The 24,977-nt window shown below is 43.2% G+C and overlaps 1 protein-coding gene across 1 annotated transcript in view; it reads right to left on the reverse strand.

Annotated features, from left to right (window-relative positions):
- Positions 1 to 9,090: 9,090 nt before the first annotated feature.
- Positions 9,091 to 24,977, reverse strand: part of NPDC1 (neural proliferation, differentiation and control 1) — a 366,783-nt gene continuing 350,896 nt past the window's right edge. Inside the window, exon 9 of the mRNA XM_030206816.1 lies at positions 9,091 to 10,958. Within this exon, the coding sequence (XP_030062676.1) occupies positions 10,887 to 10,958 (72 nt within the window). The 3' untranslated portion in view covers positions 9,091 to 10,886. The remainder of the gene's footprint in view (positions 10,959 to 24,977) is intronic.

A 24,977-nucleotide genomic window follows, 5' to 3' on the forward strand; every position in this document is an offset into this window, starting at 1 on the left:
ACTCCCTTTTCTCTCCAAATTACTTGAGCGTGCTGTCCACCACCACTGCCTTGATTTGCTCTCCTCACATGCTATTCTTGACCCACTACAATCTGGTTTTTGCCCTCTCCACTCAACCGAAACTGCACTTACTAAAGTCTCCAATGACCTACTACTGGCTAAATCCAGAGGTCTCTATTCCATCCTCATTCTTCTTGATCTTTTGCTGCTTTTGACACTGTCGATCACAGCATAGTCCTCAATACCCTGTCCTCACTTGGTATTGAACCACACTGGTTCTCTTCCTACCTCTCCCTCTGCAACTTCAGTGTTCACTCTGGTGGATCCTCTTCTACTTCTATCCCTCTGCCTGTCGGCGTACCTCAGGGTTCTGTTCTTGGTCCCCTCCTCTTTTCTATCTACACTTCTTCCGTTGGTTCATTAATCTCATCCCATGGCTTTTCCTACCATCTCTATGCTGATGACTCCCAAATCTACCTTTCTACCCCTGATATCTCACCTTGCATCCAGACCAAAGTTTCAGCGTGCTTGTCTGGCATTGCTGTCTGGATGTCTCAACACCACCTAAAATTAAATATGACCAAAACCGAGCTTCTCATTTTCCCTCCAAACCCACCTCCCCGCTCCCCCCGTTTTCTATTTATGTTGATGGCTCTCTCATTCTGTCTCCTCAGCTCGAAACCTTGGGGTCATCTTTGACTCTTCTCTCTCCTTCTCTACTCACATCCAGCAGATCGCCAAGACCTGTCGTTTCTTTCTTTACAACATCCATAAAATCCGCCCCTTTCTTTCCGAGCACTCTACCAAAACCCTCATCCACACCCTTGTCACCTGTTTGGACTACTGCAATCTGCTTCTTGCTGGCCTCCCACTTAGTCACCTCTCCCCTCTCCAGTCAGTTCAAAACTCTGCTGCCCGTCTCATCTTCCGCCAGGGTCGCTTTACTCATACTACCCCTCTCTTCAAGTCGCTTCACTGGCTCCCTATCCGTTTTCGCATCCTGTTCAAACTTCTTCTACTTACCTATAAATGTACTCACTCTGCTGCTCCCCAGTGTCTCTCCACACTCGTCCTTCCCTACACCCCTTCCCGTGCACTCCGTTCCATGGATAAATCCTTCTTATCTGTTCCCTTCGCCACTACTGCCAACTCCAGACTTCGCTCCTTCTGTCTCGGTGCACCCTACTCCTGGAATAGACTTCCTGAGCCCCTACGTCTTGCCCCATCCTTGACCATCTTTAAATCTAGATTGAAAGCCCACCTCTTTAACATTGTTTTTGACTTGTAACCACTCCCCCACATTAATTAATTTGCTTGCTTTATTTTTGTCTATTAGATTGTAAGCTCTTTGAGCAGGGACTGTCTTTCTTCTATGTTTGTGCAGCGCTGCGTACGCTTTGTAGCGCTATAGAAATGCTAAATAGTAGTAGTAGTAGTGGTTTAGTGCCATCTCTTTATAGGATTTGGCATCAATATGGCTTGCATCATTGGGGTCAATTGCACAATGACTTTTTGATCCCTTTTCACACTCTGGCACAAGACTATGACCATCCGCTGTCACATCAATTTGCATAGTTGCAATTTGTACAATTTTTGTCAGCTAAGAAGTACAAGACTTGTTTAACAGAGTGAAACTGACTCAGAATAGTCATAGGGAAGATGTTTTGGCATGACTGAAAAAAACATCATTATGAAAATGATCCCCTGGAGAAGCCAAAGGAGAAATGGGATCCCATTGTGATCTTTTTAAGCTAAGTGCAGTTTTACCCTGTCTATCAATACTGAGTGCCTTGAATGTTTTTGTTGAATACATTGTTATGATTGATTTGAGCACAAGAGCTGAGGTTTTTTGACCCATGATTATGCTACAGCCCGGTTGATATAAGCAGTGTGATACATTTTTGGATAAGATCACTGCTTGGGCATACGAGTTTTCTCCTCCACTCTAATGCTGATCACCACCGAGAGAGATATAAAGTGAAAGGTTTTCCACAGTTTGATTTTTGTAGTCTAGATTCATACCCAGTTATGGAATGGGTCCTCGTAGCCAAACCCTATAATCTTTACAGAAACTGACAGGGGATTCACCTCGATAATGGTACTACAGAATTTCTCACCAACTTTTGGTGCTGTGGATCACAATTGGCAGAAACAGATATCAGTGGCACAGTATTTTCTTGGTTCAGATCCCAATGTATCAGATAGGCAACAGTTCATACCATTTAGCAACACTTCATTGCCACCATGGGCACTGACCTTTGAGGTATCACAAGGATCAATACTGTTCTGTCCTTGCAAAGTATTCCTAACACTATGCTTGACAGTCAGTTTAAACTAGAGTATAGAACATCACTATGAGATGACTCAGACCTCTTGAACCAAAATCTTATTTAATGCAGTAAACAAACAAAGAAAAATAACTTACAGTTCAGATGTGCTGGACACAAATTTTTGCCTTGCAAACTGAACCCAGCTCTCTCTCCATGCAAGAGAGGCTGGGAGAATTCAGCCACACACTGAGTAGTAATGCTGTTTATACTTTATACTGGTGAAATCTTGATAAGTAGCTTGGAGGGATCATACAACAGACTACAGTATAAACTGTTTCAGTTCACAGAGGAAACATACTGCAGACTAACAGCCCTGGTGGAGAGAGAAGGGGGATACTGGCCCAGCATACTTAGAGAACAAGGCAAACCAACAGAAAGAGTCCCGTAAGAGACAGGAAAACAAGACATGTGCTCTGAAAGTTCCTATCACAGGGAACTACAGGAATACAGGGATTTGTAGTTGAAGGGCACAATCCAATTTCCTGCCTCCAAGCAAATGGGGGAAGAACAGATACTGTCACCTATCCTGTTTAGTGTCTACCTCAAGCCACTAGCAGACCTGATTTGATTGATGGATACTCAGTTCTACATCTATGCAGATGACATGCAGCTAGTTATACCCATTGAACCAACTTACCTACAGCCCTGAATAAACTGACTACTTGTTTAACAGCAATTCAAGAATAGGCTAAAAACAAGCTTTGCCTGAACCCAAGAAAAACTAAGTGTCTGTGGGTCCCTAACACAAGTGACCACATCCCAGACATCAAATCTCTTTTGGGAGATACAAACTCCCCCTTAAATTACAAGAAAGAAACCTTGGGATACAGCTAGACTTATACTTTCTAGTCATATGTGGATTTCAGCAGTGTTACCTAAACAGACTGCATTGTTAAACATAGGTATAATTTGAAACCATCTTATGTTAGATGTTTCAAATTCTACATTCTGTATGTGGCTGAACATTTCCTTTTAATTGTCTTTCTGCAGAGCTTTGTATTGCTTTACATTCTTCCTGATAGCAGAAGGAGTATGTGTTGCTGATATTGATGACATGAGAATCTAATTATGTTTTTCGGTGAGCTCATCTCCATGCCTGATTATCCCCTTCTTGTTACTTTCCCCACCCCAAACACATCTGTCTAGAAGACTCCACTGGCAGCTTCTCAAGGAAATTAAGGCAGTTGTGACAGTAGAGAGTTCCTCTAAGACAGTGGTTCCCAAACGTTTTTGGTTCAAGGCACCCTTAGTGTCCGAGACATTTTATGTATCATGTCCAGTATTTCTCTCTCTCTCTCTCAATGCACCCCAGGGGCGTAGCCAGACACACAATTTTGGGTGGGCCTGGGCCCAAGATGGAGCGAGCAGCAAGTAATACGCACTGCTAATGTTGGCCACACAGCCTTCCCACTGATGCAACTTCCCGTTTCCGCATAGGTGGGAACATGTCAGAGGGAAGGCTGTGGGGCCGGTTCGAGCAGTATGTATCAGCTGCTGCTTGCTGCAGGTGAAGATCTGCTATTTACAAGGTATGCAGCAGGGACAGTTGTTGGGAGTTTTCAGCTGTTGAGACTTGGGAATCCCTGCCAGCTACATCATAGGTGTGCTGCTACTGGGTGGGCCTGAACCCAAAGTGGGTGGGCCTAGGCCCACCCGGTCCCATCCTTGGCTACGCCACTGATGCACCCTCTCCCTTCCCTCCACCCCTATATGTCCAACATTTCTCCCTCTCTGGCTCCTCTCCCCTCTCCATGCAGCATCTCACCCTCCCCTCGACCCCCATATATAAGATTTAACCCTTTCCTCCCCCCTCCAACTCATGTCCAATACTTATGCCCCTCATTCCTTCCCTACATCACCCCACCCACAATTCTCCCTCTATTTGAATGAGTCCTTGGCAGTGACAGTGATTCCCACATGGTGCCTGTCGCTAACGCAGATGCCTCCCCTTAGTTTTGTGATTTTTTAAAAACTTGCTGTTCTTACAGGGTCAGGATTAATTGTGCTTACCTTTATCTCTTTCTCTCTGCCAGATGCATACAAAATCTTTCTCACCGACGGAGGACCGCTGTTTTCCTGCCTTATGTGGCTGGGTCAAACTACCGATCAAAGCTGAGCTGTGATTGGTCACTGGAGCCTGTCTGGCACCTAAAAGGGCAATCCTGATTTGGAAACAAAGAGTCTCACTCCTTGCTTCCCAATCAGGATCGCCTTTTTAGGAGCCAGACAGGCTCCATGACCAATCACAGCTGAGTTGTGATCGGTAGCTTGCCCCACCCATGCAGATTTCCTGGAACTCCATACAACTTTGTTTAAATATGTTGACATTAAGTGATGTGCACTGGGGTGCTGTGGCGCACAGTTTGGGAAAAGCTGCTCTAAGAGAACTTAGGAGTTTTTTGAATTTTGGAAAACTTCTAAATTGTGTCAAATAATACAGTAGCTGATAGAAGGGGAGAAAATAGCAAAGAAAAATGTATTTAATATTGTGGGAAATTTAACAAATATGGTATGCAAAAGAAATAGTTTATGGTTTATGATTTGCTAGACCGTTTCTAACTGCTTAGTTAAATACTATGTGGTAGTTTTCTCGTTTCAGCTAAAAGTGTGCTTTAAGTCTCAAGGTTTTATTTATTTATAGGGATTTATTAATAGCCTTTATGAAGAGATTCACCCAAGGCAGTGTACAGCAGGTTTTATTTTGCTTTTCATCAGTGAGATAATAGAAATTTAACCAAATATTAAGTATCATGTCTCAATATGTGTTTTGCAGCATCATTTTCAAGGGGGGAGATGATTGTGATCTTTCAGTAAAATTATCAAAAACTCTGGAAGATGTTAGGGAGGACAGGCCTGCTCCACATCTATTAGGTACCTAGCACTGCTTCAGGAACTCACACACTGACACAAACATGGGCAGTACTAATAAACTTCACTTCATATAGAAATGAGGCTGAAAATGGACTGAATTTGGTGGTGGTGGTGGTACCTCAGTCTTAAGCTGCTGCCATGTTTTCTGTTTTCCTGCAAATTTGAACTATTTTGCTATATATATTTTATGGAAGTTGTTAATGAATTACTGTGATTGTATCCTTTTAAAGGTGTCAAATAGTTTTGGTATCATGTCTCTGCCTCTTTAAATCACATAAACATGCTAAAAATACATGCTGTCTGAATGAAAATTGTTTTTCAGTATGTGGATGCAGGTATTTTACTGTTTTATTCAGAGTGAAAATAAACGTATCTATAAAAACAATAGCTGACACAGATACTTTAAACTTGACCCCTTTTTCCTCCCTGGCTCTTCTGTGACTGAAGTCTTGTGTTTGACAAATGGTACTAGATAGAGATCTCAGTTACAGAAAGCCTGGTCTCTGAGCTCTCTCCCACCCACAAATAACCACTGTCCTCAAAACCAAGAATTTGACCACAGTAAACAACTGCCAGAACAAAGTACTCTCCTTTCTGAGAAACCAGCAAATCTGATAGTTGTAGAGATCTGACAACTTACTTCAACAAAACTCTTATCTATATTGGTTCACACGGAAACATAGTGATAGAACATTGATGAAAAGCTGCTAGTGTGAATATTAACTGCTATGCAATTAGGGTCTTATATCCCACAAAATCCACAGAAAACCAGAATCAGAGTGGGTTGCAATTAAAAGACACAAAAATACATTGTAAACATACATAGCATCATTTCTAAAATTGCATAATCTAATTAGAAATAGTCTCAATTAACCATGTTTTCAGTCTCTTTCTAAAAATACTATATGATGAATTTTGAAGAACAAGGGTAATAAATTCCAGAGCTCAACCGCAGAATAGTAATGTGACCCGGAATGAACTCTTTTATATCTAATACCCATGACAGATGGAAAAGATAACATCAAATGCTCATGAATATTGGCTCTAGACTGACTACCTAACAGCCAATCAAAAAAGAAACCATATAGGGATCCTTTTACAAAGCCACAGTAAAACGTGGCTTGCAGTAGTGTGGACGTGTCTTTTTGGCACACGCTGGTCCACTTGTTACTGAAGCTAGGAAAAAGGCGGTAATAGGCATGCACAAAACTTAAAACTAGCATGTGCCTATGTATGGCCTGTGCCCTTACAGCCAACCATTGACCTAGCGGTAAGGACTCACTCACTACCTGCACAGTAACCATGCAGCACGTGCCAATGTGGCCATGCTGCAGACTACTGCCAGTCAATGAGTGCAAAGATGAAGGGGTAGAGAACACCATCAAACACATTCACCCCTAGACACACAACCCCAATATGGGAGGGAAAAAAGAAGAGTTCAAGGGGTGGAGAGAGGGAATCAGTGCAAGGGGTAAGGGAGAGAACACTATCAAAACATACCCATAAAACAGTCCCCCAGACCAACATCCTCCCCCTCCCCAAACTTACAGCCTTCTTCTGTCTCCTTTACCTCTTCCACTATAACCAACTTCAACACTGATCTGTTCCAGCTCTGCAGGTGCTTGATCACTCTTGGTATTGAGCAAACTCTTTGACTGTGTCCAGTGAGGAGTAATCTTTATTGGGTTTAGCACCCCAATCATATTGAAAAGTTGACTCCTATGTCCCCACCTATCTAGTCTTGCCTAATTTCGCTCCCCAGCCCATAGCATGTTTCTACCCCCTTTGTCCAGTATTGCCCCATCTCTCTATGTCACTTTCCCTCTCCCCTCCCATCCAGTCTTGCCTCGTTTCTTTCTTTTTCTCTCCCTCCCCACCTATCCAGTCTTGCCCAATTTCTCTCTCTCCCTAGCTCATTGCCTCCATCTCTCCCCCCTCTGTCACTCTCTTTCTTTCTCCCTCCCCATCCACTCAGTCTTGCCAATTTTTTCTCTCTCCCCCTCCCATCCACTGTGGCCCCTACTTTCCAAATTTGTACTTTGGTACTAAGTACAAAAGTACAGCTAAAATGTAACTCATTACAAGTAAAAAGTATTGCAAAAAAAAAAAAAAAAAGTAACTCGTTACAAGTAAAAGTACTGTCAATTGTAGTAAAGTACTGTAACAACAAAATACTTTGTTGCTACCCATCTCTGCTCATAAGTAAATGCAGCCTTGAGCACAGAACCCACTCCAGTCTAGCATCTGCCTTCTCCTCCCCCAGTCCAGCTGCTTCCCAGGAATAAAAAATGGCACAAAGGCGCAGATCTGCCATCATTCCACACCACTAAGGGTTCAACTGCTGCCCCTGCCATCTTCTGATGTCACTTCCTGTTTCTGAGGGGCAGGATTGTCAGAGCCAAAAATAGCACACACTGATGGCGGCTCAGTGCTATTCCTGGGAAGCAAAGTAAGCTGTGCTGCTAGATTTGTGGGAGGAGGACTTCCACAAAAGTTAGCCCAGGCCCCTTGAGTGGTTAATACAGTCCTTGATAGATCTAGGATAAAATAAGAATACTTTTTGAGACTACAATATTTTTGTAACCTCCGTGCTCCCATTCAGAATCAAACCTCCCTGCCCCCACAAACGTTATGACAATTCCCTCTTTTAATTCTTAATTTTATTTCACTCCTGAGACAAAAAAGCTTTTTAAAGGATATTAAAAATCTCTATTTTGCTGACACAGTTGACATATAAACACAGCATAAACAGATGCAGTGGAAAACCCAAACCGAGGGGGAGAAGGCCATAATAAAAGGTGCATGCCTTTTATTATAAGCAAAAGTTAAAAAAGGCAAAAACGAAACAAAAAACAATATATATATATATATAAAGCATTGACAGAAAGGTGACAGATCAGACCAAAGTGAGCCATGATACAGGACAGTTCAAAATCTGAAGTAATCAAGTAACATGATTGCTTTACTTAATGAAAGATAGTGATTATTTACATAACGGAGTACCCCATATAAGAAATTTATTTTTCAAATGATGAATAAAGAAAGGGTGTAGTGGAAGCAAGCTCCCTGACTAAGTATCCCAAGGCTGAAGAGTATTATGCCTTAGACAAACCTTCAGCCTTGTGCCCTCCCCACCCCCCTGCAAAGTATCTTTTATGCACCTAGCCTCCCCCCTGAGATTTTCATCATTACACTCAACAATCATGATTATCCCATCTGCATCCATAACAGACCAGAACAATCCTGTAAAATGCATAGATGGATATCACACTTATAAATATTAAACTTTGTTTTGATATACATACATAATAATGGCAATTTCTAAAAGTCATTGACCAGGGTAAATACATATCTGAAAATTACCCTCTTTCAAGTGGGTAAAAATATACACGGATGTTTCTTTTGAGTAGTGTGCCTGTCAAGAGCTATTGTTTTGCTTTGACTGCAGCTGCTCTTTGCTGCTTCCAGAAGCAGCCATCTTAACTGACTGCCTAGTTTGCCTAATATTAAGTCAACACTGGAGAGCTCTATGTTATACCTTTCAGCAATTTTGGAAGCTTGGTTTGGTTTATTAGAAAACCTATACTGTCAACTGCATCACCACTGATGCCAGTGTCAGACAGCTTTATACAACAGGTCCTCCCCTCACCATCCCACCCCCGCCTTCTCAATATTGCACATTACTATCACCCACTACAGTGAGTGTCAGGAGAAGTTAAGAGGGGAAATGACACAAAAACAGAAGGTGGCAATAAAGGGGTCCTTTTACTAAGCTGCAGTAAAAAAGTGGCCATTATGCGTGTTTTCCCACATGCTAAGGCCATTTTTATCGCATCTGTAAAAACTACTTTTATGTATTTTTGAATTATTGGCCATGTACTAATGCTGCCATTAGCTCATGAGCACTTACTGCCACCCATTTTGTAGGCGGTAAGGGCTCATGCAGTATTCCTGCGCTAACCAGCTAGTGCACGGTAATGTAGATACATTGTTTAATGCAGAAACACCATTCTCTGCCCTGACATGATCCCTCAAAAAATATTTTAAATATTTTTTACCACGTGGTTAGCGAGCACAAATTTGGCAGTTACTGCAGGATGCCTGAGCACATCCCGCCATATGCCATTTTAAGCTGTGTTAGGTCACATGTTAGTGCCTAACGCTGCTTAGTAAAATGGCCACCAAAATCATTTGGTAGCTCAGAGCTTGGTATTGGATAACAAAGTTTTCCAGGCAATAGGGTGCCTGGAGTCACTGTCGCTTTAAGGCTGCATTTTTTCAGACAAATAAGGATTTTATCTAACAAGCTTTGTACACAGTTAAAGATCTCTGAGTCTGTCCTGTGAAATGATCCCTTGAAGAATGAAACATATACAGAGAAAAACTCTTTTTTTCTCTATCTTCTCTGCTATGAATGTGTGTGAGATGTGTGCACAGAAAGACTCTTACCTATCTTTCTCGGTCTTCTCTGCTATGAATGTGTATAAGATAGTCATTTGAAGAGAAGGACATATGCATAGAAAGACTCTTATCTAGCTCCTTCTCTGACTTTTCTGCTGTATGTGTATGAGATGGTGCAAATCCTTGGTAGGTACAGTATCTAAGTCTGAATTGGTACCAACAATGCAACTTTCATAGGACAAGTAATAAAAAAAATTTCCCAGTAAGATTCAGTATTTGAGTGTTGCTACCACTGTGGTCTCTTCCTTCAGAACTGATACAATGCCACAACAGTACTTATGCCGCCCCAAAAGCCCACACCCAGACTTTAAAAAGTAAGGGAGAAGGTCCTGATGATGCCTGCACTGCCTTACAGGCAAACATGATTCTGATCATCATCCAAGTGGGCCATGAAGTGTGTTCACTTGGACATTTACAAACAGGAATGAAGGTACAGTAAAACATATTTATTAAGATAATCAGTGGCCCATACATTCCTGTCTGTATGGGTAGGTGGTCTTGCTGCCCATGCAGAGACTTTAAACATGCAGCATGGAAATCCAGATCAATTGTCACAAAAATCTTGGGTCACACCAATGGCTGATAATTTGGAGATATTTGTCCTTGGACATTTTTTTTTCATGCCACAGAGACAACAATTATGATGGCTAGGAAAATATTCATCTCTCCACCATAGAGCTGTACTCCTGTGCATTATATTTTGAATACTCCCATGCACACAACAAATGGTCTCCATACTCAGGACATCTTGCATGGAAAGGTTGTACAGTATTCGTTCTATTTTAATTTGAATTTGAAGGGAAAGGGTAAGGATGCTCAAATGATCGCACATATGATGGATGGATAAATGGATACTTCATTTGACTCCTGAAGAAAGCTCCTTGGATGGCATATACCTGAGTATATCTTAATTGCAACGTACGTAAAATGGAAATAAAGGGATTATATAATTACAGGTCAAATTTTACCCTGCAAGTAGGAAAACCTTGCAGACATTACCAAAATATTAATACTTCTGATCAAGAGGGTCCAGTTTTCGTTGAACTTTGCCATTTTGCTTTCAGGTGATCTAACAGTCTTATTGAGGATTCACTGATCCATGCACCAGAAGGTTCATCCATGGCATATAGGCTGGAGTTTCAATAGAACTGTCTCCATCTTTAATTTTTTTCTTTTTTGGCATTCTGTGTACAAGTCCATGGGAGTCGAGGACTAAAGGCACCACTACTGTGACTTGGGACTTGGGTGCAGGGAGGAGTCATCAAAGAGGGGATTCTTAACCTCCATCTCTCCAGTCTGCATCATCACAGTTGAATGAAGGGAAGAGGGAAATACATAGATGAGACAAAACAATAAAGAAGAAAAATTAGAAATATTCACATTCATACACTTTCTTGTTAATAATTTCTTTTCAAACTTTTCCACCTATCAGAGAATGATGGTGCTCATTTTACAGAGATTGAATTGTAGTGTAACAAAGAGAGGGAACTAAGCACAAAACAAAGTCCAAGCAAAAAAAAACAGCACAAAGGGCCTTTAAAAATGAAAAGGACACAAAACTTATATTGAAAAACCTTTTAATGATCAAATTTGATTGGAGGAAGACCCGACATGGACCGTGTTTCGGTGCTGCCGCACCTGCGTCAGGGGTCACACCAATGACAGGGAGGCTTATACAGACAAATTCAGAACATCTGTTGAATTTCAAAGTTGTCTATAAATGTATTCCTCCATATATCATGAAATATTGAGCACACACACCTTAAAAGTGAATTCATTAAAGGCCCTTTGTGCTGTTTTTTTGCTTGGACAGAGATTGAATTGGACATTTTTAACTTAACTTTGTGTTCAGCTATGTAGGGAGGGACGGAGTGAGTTGGGCCCTAGTAAGGATTTACTGGCCCCATCCTGTGGCAGTGTCTCATTGTCAAAAAAAAGAAAAGCAGTACAAAATGGCATTTGCCTATATGCCAGAAGAAGGGGGCAAAAGGGACAATTACAAGCTTTTAACTTACTGGCTTCATTAAAGACAACCAGACCTCCAAGGCCTGGTACAGAGATGAGGGTGGCTGATTAATAAAGATCAAACAAATGGAAATATGTGCTAAAGCAATGAAAAATGACTGGTGTCAGAAAATATGGTTAATAAAAATCTGAGGGTAAGTACATCATGGCTGTCCTTCCAGTGCCCCAATCATCTAGTACAACATGGCTGGAAGAGGGGCAAAGGAAATAGCATTAAGTAAAAACTAAAAAATGTCTCCTTGCTGGTGAGAACTGCAAATCTGTTAGGTAGTCAGATGTCCATAGTTCATAATATTAAAGTTGTGGCTATAGAGGCAAACCAGTGGTTTTGGTTCTGGCTGAAACTGAATCAAAAGTCAAAATTTGCTGCTTGGTTTCGCCCAGAACCAAAACCAAAAATAGCACCTTGCAGATCCTCCTGGGCCACCCGCTGCTGCCAGAGCCACACCTCCAGTTGCTCCTGCTTATGCTGCTTTCAGTCCAAAAATGGCTCCAGAACATCCTGTGGCAGTCTCACGAGGCTGCAATGGAAACCCCAGCATTCTGGCTGAGGAACCCCAGGATCAAAGTCCGCTGCACTAACCACTAGGCTACTCCTCCACTTCTAGTGATCTAGATGTAATCACTTACACCAGCTCTATGGCTGATATAAATTATCCTACCTGGAGTAGGAGCACATTCTTGGAAGGTTAGGATATTCTATAAAGAAAAGTATGTGCCTATGTCTTTTGATAGAATAGGCTCGTCAGTAGGCACTTTATACAGTTTACATTTTATTAAATTTGATATACTGTATTACATAAAATATATCAAGGCAGTTTACAATAAAATACATTTTTAAAAAGGCATGGAAAAGGAACTATAATGACACAGGAAAGTACACAACACACAGAAGACATCCACTCAAGATTAAACTAACATCCCATAACACACCACAAATATCCATTCAAGCAGCTCATAATTCATTTTGGCCTACAATAGGGAAAGCCAAAGAAAACAAGTAAGCTTTACGCAGACGCTTAAAATGCTGCAAGTTTCTTTCCATCCCTACAGATAGCGGAATCTTATTCAAGAGATCAGGGCAATAACAAAAAATGCCTGCTTACGGTTAGGAACCCATTTATAGAATTACCCAATAACTCATATTAGTATATCAACCCCGAGTTTGCTACATCAGAAATGAAAAAGAAGGATCTGAAAATGGTATCATGTGTTTGCTTAAACAAGGGTTCAATGTGATTTACAAATTAAGAAAACCCAAAGGTAATCCTAAATGGTTGATAAAATTATATATTTAAAATAATTATTAATAACACTAGTAATAATATGCCTTAAATCAATACAGTATAGATTCTTTCAAGGTCTCGGTAACTAATAGAAGAGTATCTCACATATATTATTAACAAAAATAGAAATCAATAACAGCTTCCAAAAAATATGTCTTTAACAGTTTATGAAACTTTAAATAATTATTCTCAATTCTGATAGATAATGAGAGAGAATTCCTTAAAGGAACTTCAATAACAAAAATAGTATTAAATATCTTCCGAAATCTCATCTTACCAAAAGACATCGGGCGAATAATTACTTGACTTGACAAGGATCTTAAAACTGCATTGATCAAAAGATAAGTAGAACCACATAAAATCTGATGCAAGTATGCATAACGCTTTAAAAGAAACACGCTCCTTTACCGGAAGCCAGTGCAATCACATCATATATTCTGAAACACTGGTAAATCTGTTAAGTCGGAAAATTAATCTTATTGCAGTTTTCTGAATCAACTATAACTTATGGAAATATTTAGAGCAAATTCCAATATATAACACATTGCAATAATCAAGCTGAGGAAATATCATCATCTATACCAGCAGAGCGAAAGTCTCTGTTGTAAAAAATGATTGAATTGGTCTCAGCTGTTTCAACTTAAATAACGATTTCCTTCAAAGATGGTTAGCCTGTGAACCATAGGACAGAGAAAACTCTCTAGGTAGCATCCTATCATGTGTCAGTCTAATATGGGAAGGCATAATTACATCAGATTTCTTGAACCATAGAATTTTTGTTTTATTTGAGTTCAGCTTTAGTTTATTTGGGTTCAGCTTTAGTTTATTCGACCAGGCCCATTTTTGAATTCTATATATCTCCATAGAAATAACTTCAGATACCTCAGAAATTAATGATGGTACCAGAAGTAGCAATAAAATGTCATCCCCATAAGACAACAACTCTCCAGAATTCAGTTGCACTAATCCTAAAGCAGTCTTAAAGACATTTAAAAGTATCGGCAGCAGGGGCTAGCCTTGAGGGATTCCACAGCCCAGAGACCAATAACTAGAAAATGCATTATTCAGATAGACACACAGGCTTATTTTTGAAAGGAGAAAAACGCCCATGTTCGGGAGATGGGCGTCCGTTTCCCGTGGGCGGCCAAATCGGTATAATCAAAAGCCGATTTTGGTCATCTTCAACTGCACTCCGTCGTGGGAATGAATAAAGTTGATGGGGGCGTGTCGGAGGCGTGGTGAAGGCGGGACTGGGGCATGGTTATCGGCCGAGCAGAGATGGGCGCGCTCGGCCGATAATGGAAAAAAGAAAGGCGTTTTTAGCAAGAATTTAGGACACTTTTTTAGACCCTTTTTTCTCAAGAACAGGTCCCAAAAAAGTGCCCTAAATGACCAGATGACCACCGGAGGGAATTGGGAATCACCTCCCCTGACTCCCCCATTGGTCACTAACCCCCTCCCACAAAAAAAAAACCCACTTGCAAAAACCTTATTTCCCAGCCTCTATGCCACCCTCAAATTCCATACCCACCTCCATGACAGCAGAATGTGTTTGATCCTCTCACAGCCTTTCCCTGGGTCAGATGTGGCTCTCGCAGGGCTGGTCTTAGGGCGAGGCGACCGAGGCAACCGCATAGGGCCCCATGCACCTGAGGTCGCCCCGCCCGCCGCTCCCACCCTCCCGACGATTGATCGCTGTTCTGTTCCTACCTTTAAAAAAAAATTTGAGAAGCGCCGAGTAGCAGGCAGCGCCTCGCGTCTGCCCTGCTAGTAAAAATCTCCTGCACGTCGTCGGGCCTTCCTGCATTGAGTCCCGCCCTCCTCTGAGGTAATAGGCTATTACCTCAGAGGAGGGCGGGACTCAATGCGGGAAGGCCCAACGACGTGCAGGAGATTTTTACTAGCAGGGCAGATGCGAGGCGCTGCTTGCTACTCGGCGCTTCTCAAATTTTTTTTAAATTAGTGGGTGGCAGCAGGAGAACAGAGTTGGTAGGTGGGTCGGGGGGGGGGGGGGAATCAGATGGGAGAAGGGTGTGGGATGGGGGTTCTCAGTTGGGAGGAGGGGGTAAGGGGGATTCAGATGGGAGAAGGGTGTGGGATGGGGGTTCTCAGATGGGAGAAGGGGGCTGGAACTGGGGTTTGAGAAGGGGCCATATGGGAAATGGGGGCCATGCATGGGGCTGGTGGGAAAATGGGGCATGCGTGGGTCAGGTGGGAGAATGGTTCTGGGGCTGAAAAGGGGGGCCCTAATACAAGGCATGTGGATGAAGGGGGCTGGAACTGGGGGCTGAAAAGGAGGGTAGGTGGGATAAGGGGGCTAGTACTGGGACTGGAGGCTGAAAAGGGGCAGGGGCTGAAACTGTGGGTACTGGGGGCTGAAAAGGAGATAGGGAGAAGTGGCTGGGGCTGAAGCTTGGGACTGGTTAGAGAAAGGGCTGGGGACTGGGGTTGAAACTGGGGGCTGAAAAGGGGACAGGGAGGAGTGGCTGGGGGCTGAAGCTCTGGACTGGTGGGAGAAAAGGGCAGGGGCTGAAGCTCAGGACGTGGGAGAAAAGGGCTGGGGCTGAAACAGGGGACTGGTGGGATAGTGGGGCTGGAACTGGGGGCTGAAAAAAAAGGGGCAGAGGGGCAGATCCTGGATGGAAGGGGGAGCAAGAGGGAGGGAAGACCCGGATGAATGGGAGAGGGAGGGCAAATGGTGGATTGACGGGGCAGAGAGAAAGGGCAGACAGTGGATGGAAGGGATAGAAAGGGCAGACAGTGAATGGAAGGGGGAGAGGGCAGACAGTGAATGGAAGGGGGAGAGGGCAGACAGGGGCAGATGGTGGATGGAAGGGGCAGAGATAGAGGGCAGATGTGGATGGAAGACACAGGGAGAGAGGGCAGACATTGGATGGAGGGGACAGCAGAGAGGGCAGACACTGGATGGTAGAGAGAGAACGAAGACAGATGCTGGATGGAAGGAAGACAGTGAAAAGAAGATGAGGAAAGCAGAAACCAGAGACAACAAACTGTAAATAAAATATATATTTTTATTTTTTTGCTTTAGGATAAAGTAGTATTGTAGCTGTGTTAATAAATGTTTATAATAGAACATGTAAACAAGGTAATCTTTTTATTGGACTAATTTTAATACATTTTGGCTAACTTTTGGAGAACAAAATCCCCTTCCTCAGGTCAGGATAGGATACTGTAACAGTACTATACTGTATTGACCTGAGGAAGGATGTTTTGGCCTCTGAAAGCTAAATGTAGTAGTCCAATAAAATGGTATTATATTATTTTCTATATTTATTTTATTTCTATTTGCTAATTTTTAAAGTGGTGATTGATATTTGTTAGTTTTTTTTCAAATTTACATCTGCTGTCTTTATATTTTGCACAGTAATAGGGGACATTTTCTGTTTCTGTGGTGTTGAATTGTATGCAGAGTCTGGCATCTTGGGGGTTCAGTTTAATTTTTGCCTAAATAGAAAGTTTAAATATTACTACTTATTCTATAGTGGATTAGGGTGTATCTGTGTTTGTGAAAAAGACATGGTTTTCAGTTGGCATTGACTGTGCAGGATCGACAAGCTCTGGAGCTGGGGGCCTTGGAGCTCGGAGGGAGGGGTGGCCGGCCCTGGAGCTAGGGTGGGGTGGAGCTAGGGTGGGGGCGGAGCTAGGGCAGGGCGGGGCTAGGGTGGGGCCCCATCAAATTGGTCTGCATAGGGCCCCACACTTGCTAAGACCGGCCCTGGGCTCTCGGGTGCACTGCAGGGTCACATCAGCATTGCAGTGGGTGTAGGGTATTGGGCTCCGTGATTTCACTAGCTTGTGTTACAGTCTCACGATGTTGGTAGTTGGTAGACTCTTCTCCCATGGTGCTTTTCCCTCTGCTTACTGGGTCAGAGTGTGCCCTGTTTTGTTTCCGGTAGTCCACGAGGTAGTGGCCATTTTTGTAAGTCCGTTTTAGATCCCTTTCATATGTTAGCCACGTTACAGAACTTAGTTCTTACCTTGAATGTTGCTGAAAGAGGGCATTGTACACCATTCTGCCAGCTCTGACCTACTGCTAATCTTAGTACCAGGGAGACTCGTTGCCAGTGGGGCACAACCTCTGATCTGCAGTTAACTGTGAGTAAACGCGGTTATTGAAATAAAGGACGTTTTCAGCAAGATTAGTCTTACGGTGTGAACTGCTGTGCCAAGGTTATACAACAGCAACAAGTCCTGGCCATGGAGCAGTTTTAGTGGGTAATGCAGTGCACTTCAGGCAGGCGGACCCAGGCCCATCCCCCCTACCTGTACCACTTGTGGTGGTAAATGGGAGCCCTCTAACCCCCCCCCACAAAAACCCACTGTACTTGCATGTAGGTGCCCCCCTTCACCATTAAGTGCTAAGGTAATGGTGTTGAGTTGTGGGGAGTGGGTTTTTTTTTTTGGGGGGGGGGATTTGGGAGTCTCAGCACCCAAGGTAAAGGAGCCATGCACCTGGGAGGTAATTTAAAGTTTTTTTCCTATTTTTTTTAAAAGTGTCCCCTAGGGTGCCCGGTTGGTGTCCTGGCATGTGAGGGGGACCAGTGCACTACGAATCCTGGCCCCTCCCACAACCCAAAGCCTTGGATTTGGTCATTTTTGAACTGGGATGCTTCGGTTTCGATTATCGCTGAAAAATGAAAATGCCCAGCTCAAACAAACGCCCACATCTCAAAAACGCCCACATCCAATGCATTTGCCTGGCACAAACCGTATTTTCGAAACTAAAGATAAACGTCCATCTTTTTCGAAAATACAATTCGGCCCACCCCTTCACGGACCCGTTCTCGGAAATGGACGTTCTTACACATGGGCGTTTGCGTTCGATTATGCCCCTCACAGTAACTCCGATTTTTCAAAAATTCAGTAACCCAGCTAAGAGGGAATGTGCTAAACTGGATCCAGGGTTTCTTAACCTCCTGTACCTACCAAGTCAAAGCTAATTCCATCATTTCTGCACCATGGAAAGCCTATTGTGGGGTACCTCAGGGCTCACCCCTTTCTCCAATCCTTTTCAATGTAATGCTGATTCCGCTAGCAAAAGCGCTATCTAAACTCGGCCTTAACCCATTCATTTATGCGGACAATGTGACTATCTACATCCCTTTCCAGTCAACGCTAGCCGAAATCTCTGATAAAATAGATGCCAGTTTTTCCATCATGTATTCCTGGGCAAAGGTGTTTCTGTTTAAGCTTAATAAACACAAGACACAATGTCTCATTCTTTCGTCCCAGTACTCTAAAGTAGTTCACAACACAATCACCGTTAAGGACTGCAAACTTCCAATCTCAAATAGCCTGAGAATCCTTGGAGTTGTGTTGGATAACCATTTACGCCTGGACAATCAGGTGCAAATCATCACAAAGAGAATGTTCTATGCAATATGGAGGCTGAAGCGTATCAGGCATCTCATACCATGGGAACTTTTCCGTACCCTTGTTCACTGGCTGGTCCTATCCCATATAGACTACTGCAGCGGGATCTATGCCGGTTGCCGGAACTATATTCTGAAAGGCTTCAAACGGCTCAAAACACAGCTGCAAGATTTATCCTGGGAAAATCTCGCTTTGTTCCTACTCAGCCACTCCGTTTTCAATTGCACTGGCTGCCTGTCAAAGACCGTATTACATTTAAAATCTGTTCACTTACACACAAGATAATACATGGAGAAGCCCCTGAATACATGCTTAACCTAATCGATCTGCCATCTAGAAATGCCCTGAGAACTGCAAGGTCCTACCTCGATCTTCATTACCCCACTTGCAGGCATGTAAAATACAAGACTCTCTATGCTTCGTCCTTCCCCTACATCAGTCCACAATCCTGGAATGTTCTGCCAAGACAGCTTAAGGAGCTCATCGACCATCAACAGTTCAAGAAGTCCTTAAAAACCTTCTTATTCGCCAAGGCTCATTCCCCTGGCTCCTCCACTGTTTAACCTCTCTCTCTTGTTGGTTCTTCACCCCTGGCATTTCGTGTACCTTCCCCTCCTGTCACATTCTGTTTCTGTGCCATCTCTATGTTGAATTGTATCCTTTTGACTTAATGTAAGCCACATTGCGCCTGCTTATGTGGGAAAATGTGGGGTAAAAATGCACCAAATAAAGTACAACCCCTGAGACAACTATATCCGATAATCTTTCAAGCAGAAGACTATGATCTACTGCATCAACTGATGGAGATGTCAAACTGCAATAGAATCATCTGCTTCCAGGCGCTTATATGTTTCCTTCACATGGGAAGTCAAAGCCAATATAAGAATCTCCGTACTATGAGCTGGTCGAAAACCAGAGTAATAAAGACAAGATAATTTTTCTAAATAAGCCATAAACAGTTGACTTACATGGGAAAGCACATTACTGCTTAAGAGACTTGACACGGGCTGTGTTTCTGGTATACTGCCTGCATCAGGAGTTCAAATATAAATCTAGGCAAGAAAAAAATTAACTATATAAATAAGCATAAATGAGTCACACGTACATAAAAGGATAGCCAGGCACTTGAGGTTGGTGTCCTTGTGTGCTGCCTAAGGGAATGAGACAAGTTGAGAGGCTGTGCCCTGTGAGAAGGCACTGTGGAGACAACATGAGCAGGACACTCCTGCTGTCATCAGAGGGTCCTTGGAGGATCATCTAAAAACACCGCAGCAGCCTGAGATACATGGAGGCTGGCATCCTTGTGTGCTTCCCAAAGGAATGAGATGAGTGGAGAGATTGTGCTCTGTGAGCAGGCGCTGTGATGACACTGTGAGCACGACGCTCCTGACATCATCGGAGGGTCCTCGCTGGATCACCTTAAATGCTGAAGTGGCTGCGGTATGCCCCTTAGGTCATGCCCCTTTGGAGATTCTGCTTGCTGTGAGATCCTTCTTCGCATTGTACATACTTTTTATTTAATTGCATTATGGGGAGGAAGCGCAAAAGCAAGGAAATTATGCCTGCTTCCAAGACTGACTGTTCTGATGGACAAACATGTTTCTGTGCATCCTCCTTCTCAGGCCTTGGGTGTAGTATCTTCAACACCATTGTCATCATCAGGAGCGTCTTTGAGCCCTGTGTGTGTGTCCCTTAATGCCACCTGTACCAGCTACCCCCTTTCAAGTACTTTCCAGGGGAGAAGTCTTGCCAAGTGGTGTCTAGCTCTCCCGGATTTGGTGAGTTGTTACAACTGTTATATACATAAAATTTCACGAGAAGAAACCTCTCCCAAAAGTGCCAGCCAAAACACACACCACCCAACCAATTGCACACCCAAAGCATCACAGTATGTGCCACTTTGAGTCTGTAAATGGACAGAAAGCAACAGGTAAGTGTATGCATACCTTTGTAATTGGCAGCTTTAAATGTGTTATTGGTTAAATAGTGTATGCTCAAGCTGGCACCCCTAGGAGAGGTCTCTTCTCATGAGATTTAAATTGGTCTCTTCTACCTTCTGATTAATAGTGTATAGAACATACATAAAATTTTGCATATTAATTACTAGACAAGCAACACCTAAACTTGACAAGACATAAGTCTACTATAATGGCAAACATCTAAACACACATCACAGTATCCTGTAAAAATAATTACTTCCCACAAACCATCCTCCTCCCTTGACCCAAATGCTCTCATATATCAACCCAATTCATATCCCTTAGTGCATGCCTTGGTTGTTACATACACAAAAATGTTCTAAAATAAGTAAATAGACTGATAGAAACTCTGAATGGAAACTCTGAATGTCGAGCACATGATTCTTATAATGTCCGTTTTAATTGCCCTTCACCAGGAGAAAAAAAATCTCCACACAAATACAACACGTGCTAGGGTATCCCCACAACCAGCCTCTCCAAATGACACACTGATCACGACTCACAATGAATAAATCACAATGAAAAGTTATCCCATCCCCATACCGCACAAGCCAGCTTACCTGAAAACACAAGCGAGATCAAACAAAAATGCCACCAACAATAAAGAACGACAATGTGGTTGCAGCAGCCCACAGGCCCGTCTGCCCTGCCCTGAGATTATAGCTCTGGCTGTGTGGGAGAGGGAAAACACAGACCAACCTATGAATCCATGGCCTCAACCCTTCGACCCCATGCTGTCTCCCGCTCTCAATCCAAGGGTCCTGGGGGCTTACTGGAGACGACAAAATGAAACCTCGCCGTGCCAGATCGATGCGTGCACTGCAGGGCAGACCATGTTAGTGTGCAAAGGCTAGAGGAGCTGCAGTAGGCAGCCATAGGGAATGGAGGCAGAGCAGCAGAGACGAGAAGGAAACCACCCTAAGAAGAGTGTGGAGCGGTGCGGTGCCCACCTCCCCCCTTCCTGTTTCTCTGTGTCGGAAACAGGACGTTTGTGTCTTAAGGGGCGGGAGTCGGAACACTGTGCAGAGCTGTTAGCAGGCATGTGGCTGGTCCCGTGCTGCAGTCTAAAGCATGAATGACATCTCCCCAGGATAACTTCGCTGCTGAAGCTGTAACAACGGAGGAGGGATAGTGGCTGGTTTTCTGCTGGGCGGGCCTGGGATGAAAATGGATAGGCCCCGGCCCACCCGTGGCTACGCCCCTGTTTGGCATGGACTCCTTGATCTGTTTCTGCTATTAAAATTCCTGAGTCTGTTCTACATCCAGTACATAAGTATTGCCATACTGGGAAAGACCAAAGGTCCATCGAGCCCAGCATCCTGTTTCCAACAGTGGCCAATCCAGGTCACAGATACCCGGCAAGATCCCAAAAATGTACAAAACATTTTATACTGCTTATCCCAGAACTAGACACTGGATTGTTAGAGCAATGGAGGATTAAGTGACTTGCCCAACATCACAAGGAGGTACAGTAGGAATCTAACCCAAGTTGCCAGGATCAAAGCCTACTGCACTAACCATTAGGCTACTCCTTGATGTGTTACTGCATATGCATACTTGAGTTGAGTGCAGTGGCGTAGCCAGACTTGACATTTTGGGTGGGCCCAGAGTTAATATGGGTGGGCACTATGTATATAGGTATGAATAGTGTTTCTAGAAATGTTAAGTAGTAGTAGTAGTACTACAAAATAAGGCCTTAGAATGCACATGACTATGGATTTCTAAGTAGTCTGCCTAACAGCTGCATCAGCGTAAACCACATATATAATAGAAAAACCAATATTTTAAAATATAATTACATTTCCCATATCTTAAACTTGACCAGACATAAGTCTACTACAGTGGCAAACCTCTCAACACACGACAGGATCTTGCAATATAAAAACACAGGAAAAATGTATTCAAATTCTGGTAGCACCCCAATAATAGCAATACAAAATCCCTTAACTGCCAGGTACTTTGTGAAGTAACACTAAATCCTGCAAAGAAACTTCTTAGAGCCTATGTTGTAAATCTCAACACCAATTGTGAACACAAATACCAATAACAATACTTTTATAAATGCAGCAGTGCATATACATAACAGCAATACACTTCCCATTGGACAAGTCAGACTCATACAACCTGACACAAACTACATGCCAGCAGAATCTCTCACCTTGGTCACATGCAGAGCACATACCAACTCTCATCAATTACAGAATAGAGGACCAAACATTAGCAATTGTCCTGTAGACTGGCATCAGTCCATCCCTGCCCTTTAGCCTGGCATCGGCTTTTCCCTTCCCTATGCCACCATCCATCTCCATAGCCCAGCATCACCCCTTCCTTTCTCTACCTTACCCTCTTCCCCATTTTTCCCTGTAGCACTGTATCAGCCCTTCTCAATCATTCATCCCATAGATAAGCCCTACCCCTCCACCCTGCCCTTTAGCCTAGCATCAGCCTTGTCCTACCCCCTACCCATCCTCCCACAGTCTGGGATCTCTTCCCCCAACCATGAAGGACACCAGCATTAAATATAAGACTTTTTTTTATGTCCTGGGCACTGCAGAGCCCACCTCCACCCAGAAACCTGCCTATATTAAATTTAAAACATTTTTTTAAAAATTTGTATCCCGGGCACTGCAGAGGATAACCCCCAAAACTCATCAACATGAAAAATATACAACCTTTTTTAGATTGTAATCTGAGCTTTATAACAAATTTATTGTTGGTGGGCTTCTGGGTGGGGGTGGGCTCTTCACTGCCTAGTGAAAAAAGGTATATTAAAATTATTAAATATGCCTTTTTTTTTTTACCTAGGCAGTGAAGAGCACACCCCCACCATTACACTGTACACGATAAGTACATAAGTATTGCCATACTGGGAAAGACCAAAGGTCCATCGAGCCCAGCATCCTGTTTCCAACAGTGTGTTTCCCTGTATCGTTGCCCCCTTTGCTGTGGACTTGGCCTGTTTGGTATTATTATAAATTGCACCCCTGATGCACTGTATGTCGAAATATATCAGGCTGCTAGGGATGTACAAACGTCTCCTATGAATACACTAGATGCCTTCAATGCCTTTTGCTTTTTTATCTTTTATTGACATTTTAAAATAAAAATAACAGTTGTTTTTGCCACAATCCTGCAAATTTTGGTGCTAGTCCTACATTTTTATTCTCATTTTTTGCTGTACTGTTTGCCTCTATTTTGTGCTATGAGTAAGAATACAGCAACGTATTTTTAATTCCACTTCTAATAGCTACCCAAAAGTCTAAATAGTACATAAGTAATGCCATACTGGGAAAAGACCAAGGGTCCATCGAGCCCAGCATCCTGTCCACGACAGCGGCCAATCCAGGCCAAGGGCACCTGGCAAGCTTCCCAAACGTACAAACATTCTATACATGTTATTCCTGGAATTGTGGATTTTTCCCAAGTCCATTTAGTAGCGGTTTATGGACTTGTCCTCTAGGAAACCGTCCAACCCCTTTTTAAACTCTGCTAAGCTAACCGCCTTCACCGGCAACGAATTCCAGAGTTTAATTATACGTTGGGTGAAGAAAACGTTTCTCCGATTTGTTTTAAATTTACTACACTGTAGTTTCATCGCATGCCCCCTAGTCATAGTATTTTTGGAAAGCGTGAACAGACGCTTCACATCCACCTGTTCCACTCCACTCATTATTTTATATACCTCTATCATATCTCCCCTCAGCCGTCTCTTCTCCAAGCTGAATAGCCCTAGCCTCCTTAATCTTTCTTCATAGGGAAGTCGTCCCATCCCCGCTATCATTTTAGTCGCCCTTCGCTGCACCTTTTCCAATTCTTGAGATGCGGCGACCAGAATTGAACACAATACTCAAGGTGCGGTTGCACCATGGAGCAATACAACAGCATTATAACATCCTCACACCCGTTTTCCATACCTTCCCTAATAATACCCAACATTCTATTCGCTTTCCTAGCCGCAGCAGCACACTGTGCAGAAGGTTTCAGTGTATTATCGATGACGACACCCAGATCCCTTTCTTGGTCCGTAACTCCTAACGTGGAACCTTTCATGACGTAGCTATAATTCGGGTTTTTTTTTTCCCACATACATCACCTTGCACTTGCTCACATTAAACGTCATCTGCCATTTAGCCGCCCAGTCTCGTAAGGTCCTCTTGTAATTTTTCACAATCCTGTCATTCCAGTAGAACAGTGTTTATGGATTAGGAGAAATTGCTCCAGAGAAACATTTCCTGATCAGAAATAAACTAGATTTATTAAACAAGGTTTTCAAAAGGCATTATCAAACCTATGGAGAGCTATGTCACGTCCCCTACCTCGTTGCAAGTGGCGTCCTTGAGTGGAGCAGGGTTTCATGCCGCCTTAGCCAGCGCAGCGCGCCCTACCGGCTTCCTCGAGCAGCACAGCCATTTTGTTTTTTTCTGCACTCCCACACCGTGGTTCACTTCGCATCAGCTAGGCGCCCGATTCGACCCCAGATGCTCCATTCTGACTCCCTGTCCCGCTGGGGATTGAGCGTCCCCGCGGCCTGTCTCCTTGGCTCCTCCTCCTCCTTTCTCCTTGCTTGGCTAATCGATTGCTTCCTTCCTCTTGTTTTCTCCTCCTCTCCTATTGGCCAGATGTTAAAATTA

This window comes from Microcaecilia unicolor, chromosome 6, assembly GCF_901765095.1.
Source record: "Microcaecilia unicolor chromosome 6, aMicUni1.1, whole genome shotgun sequence".
Lineage (NCBI taxonomy): Eukaryota > Metazoa > Chordata > Amphibia > Gymnophiona > Siphonopidae > Microcaecilia > Microcaecilia unicolor.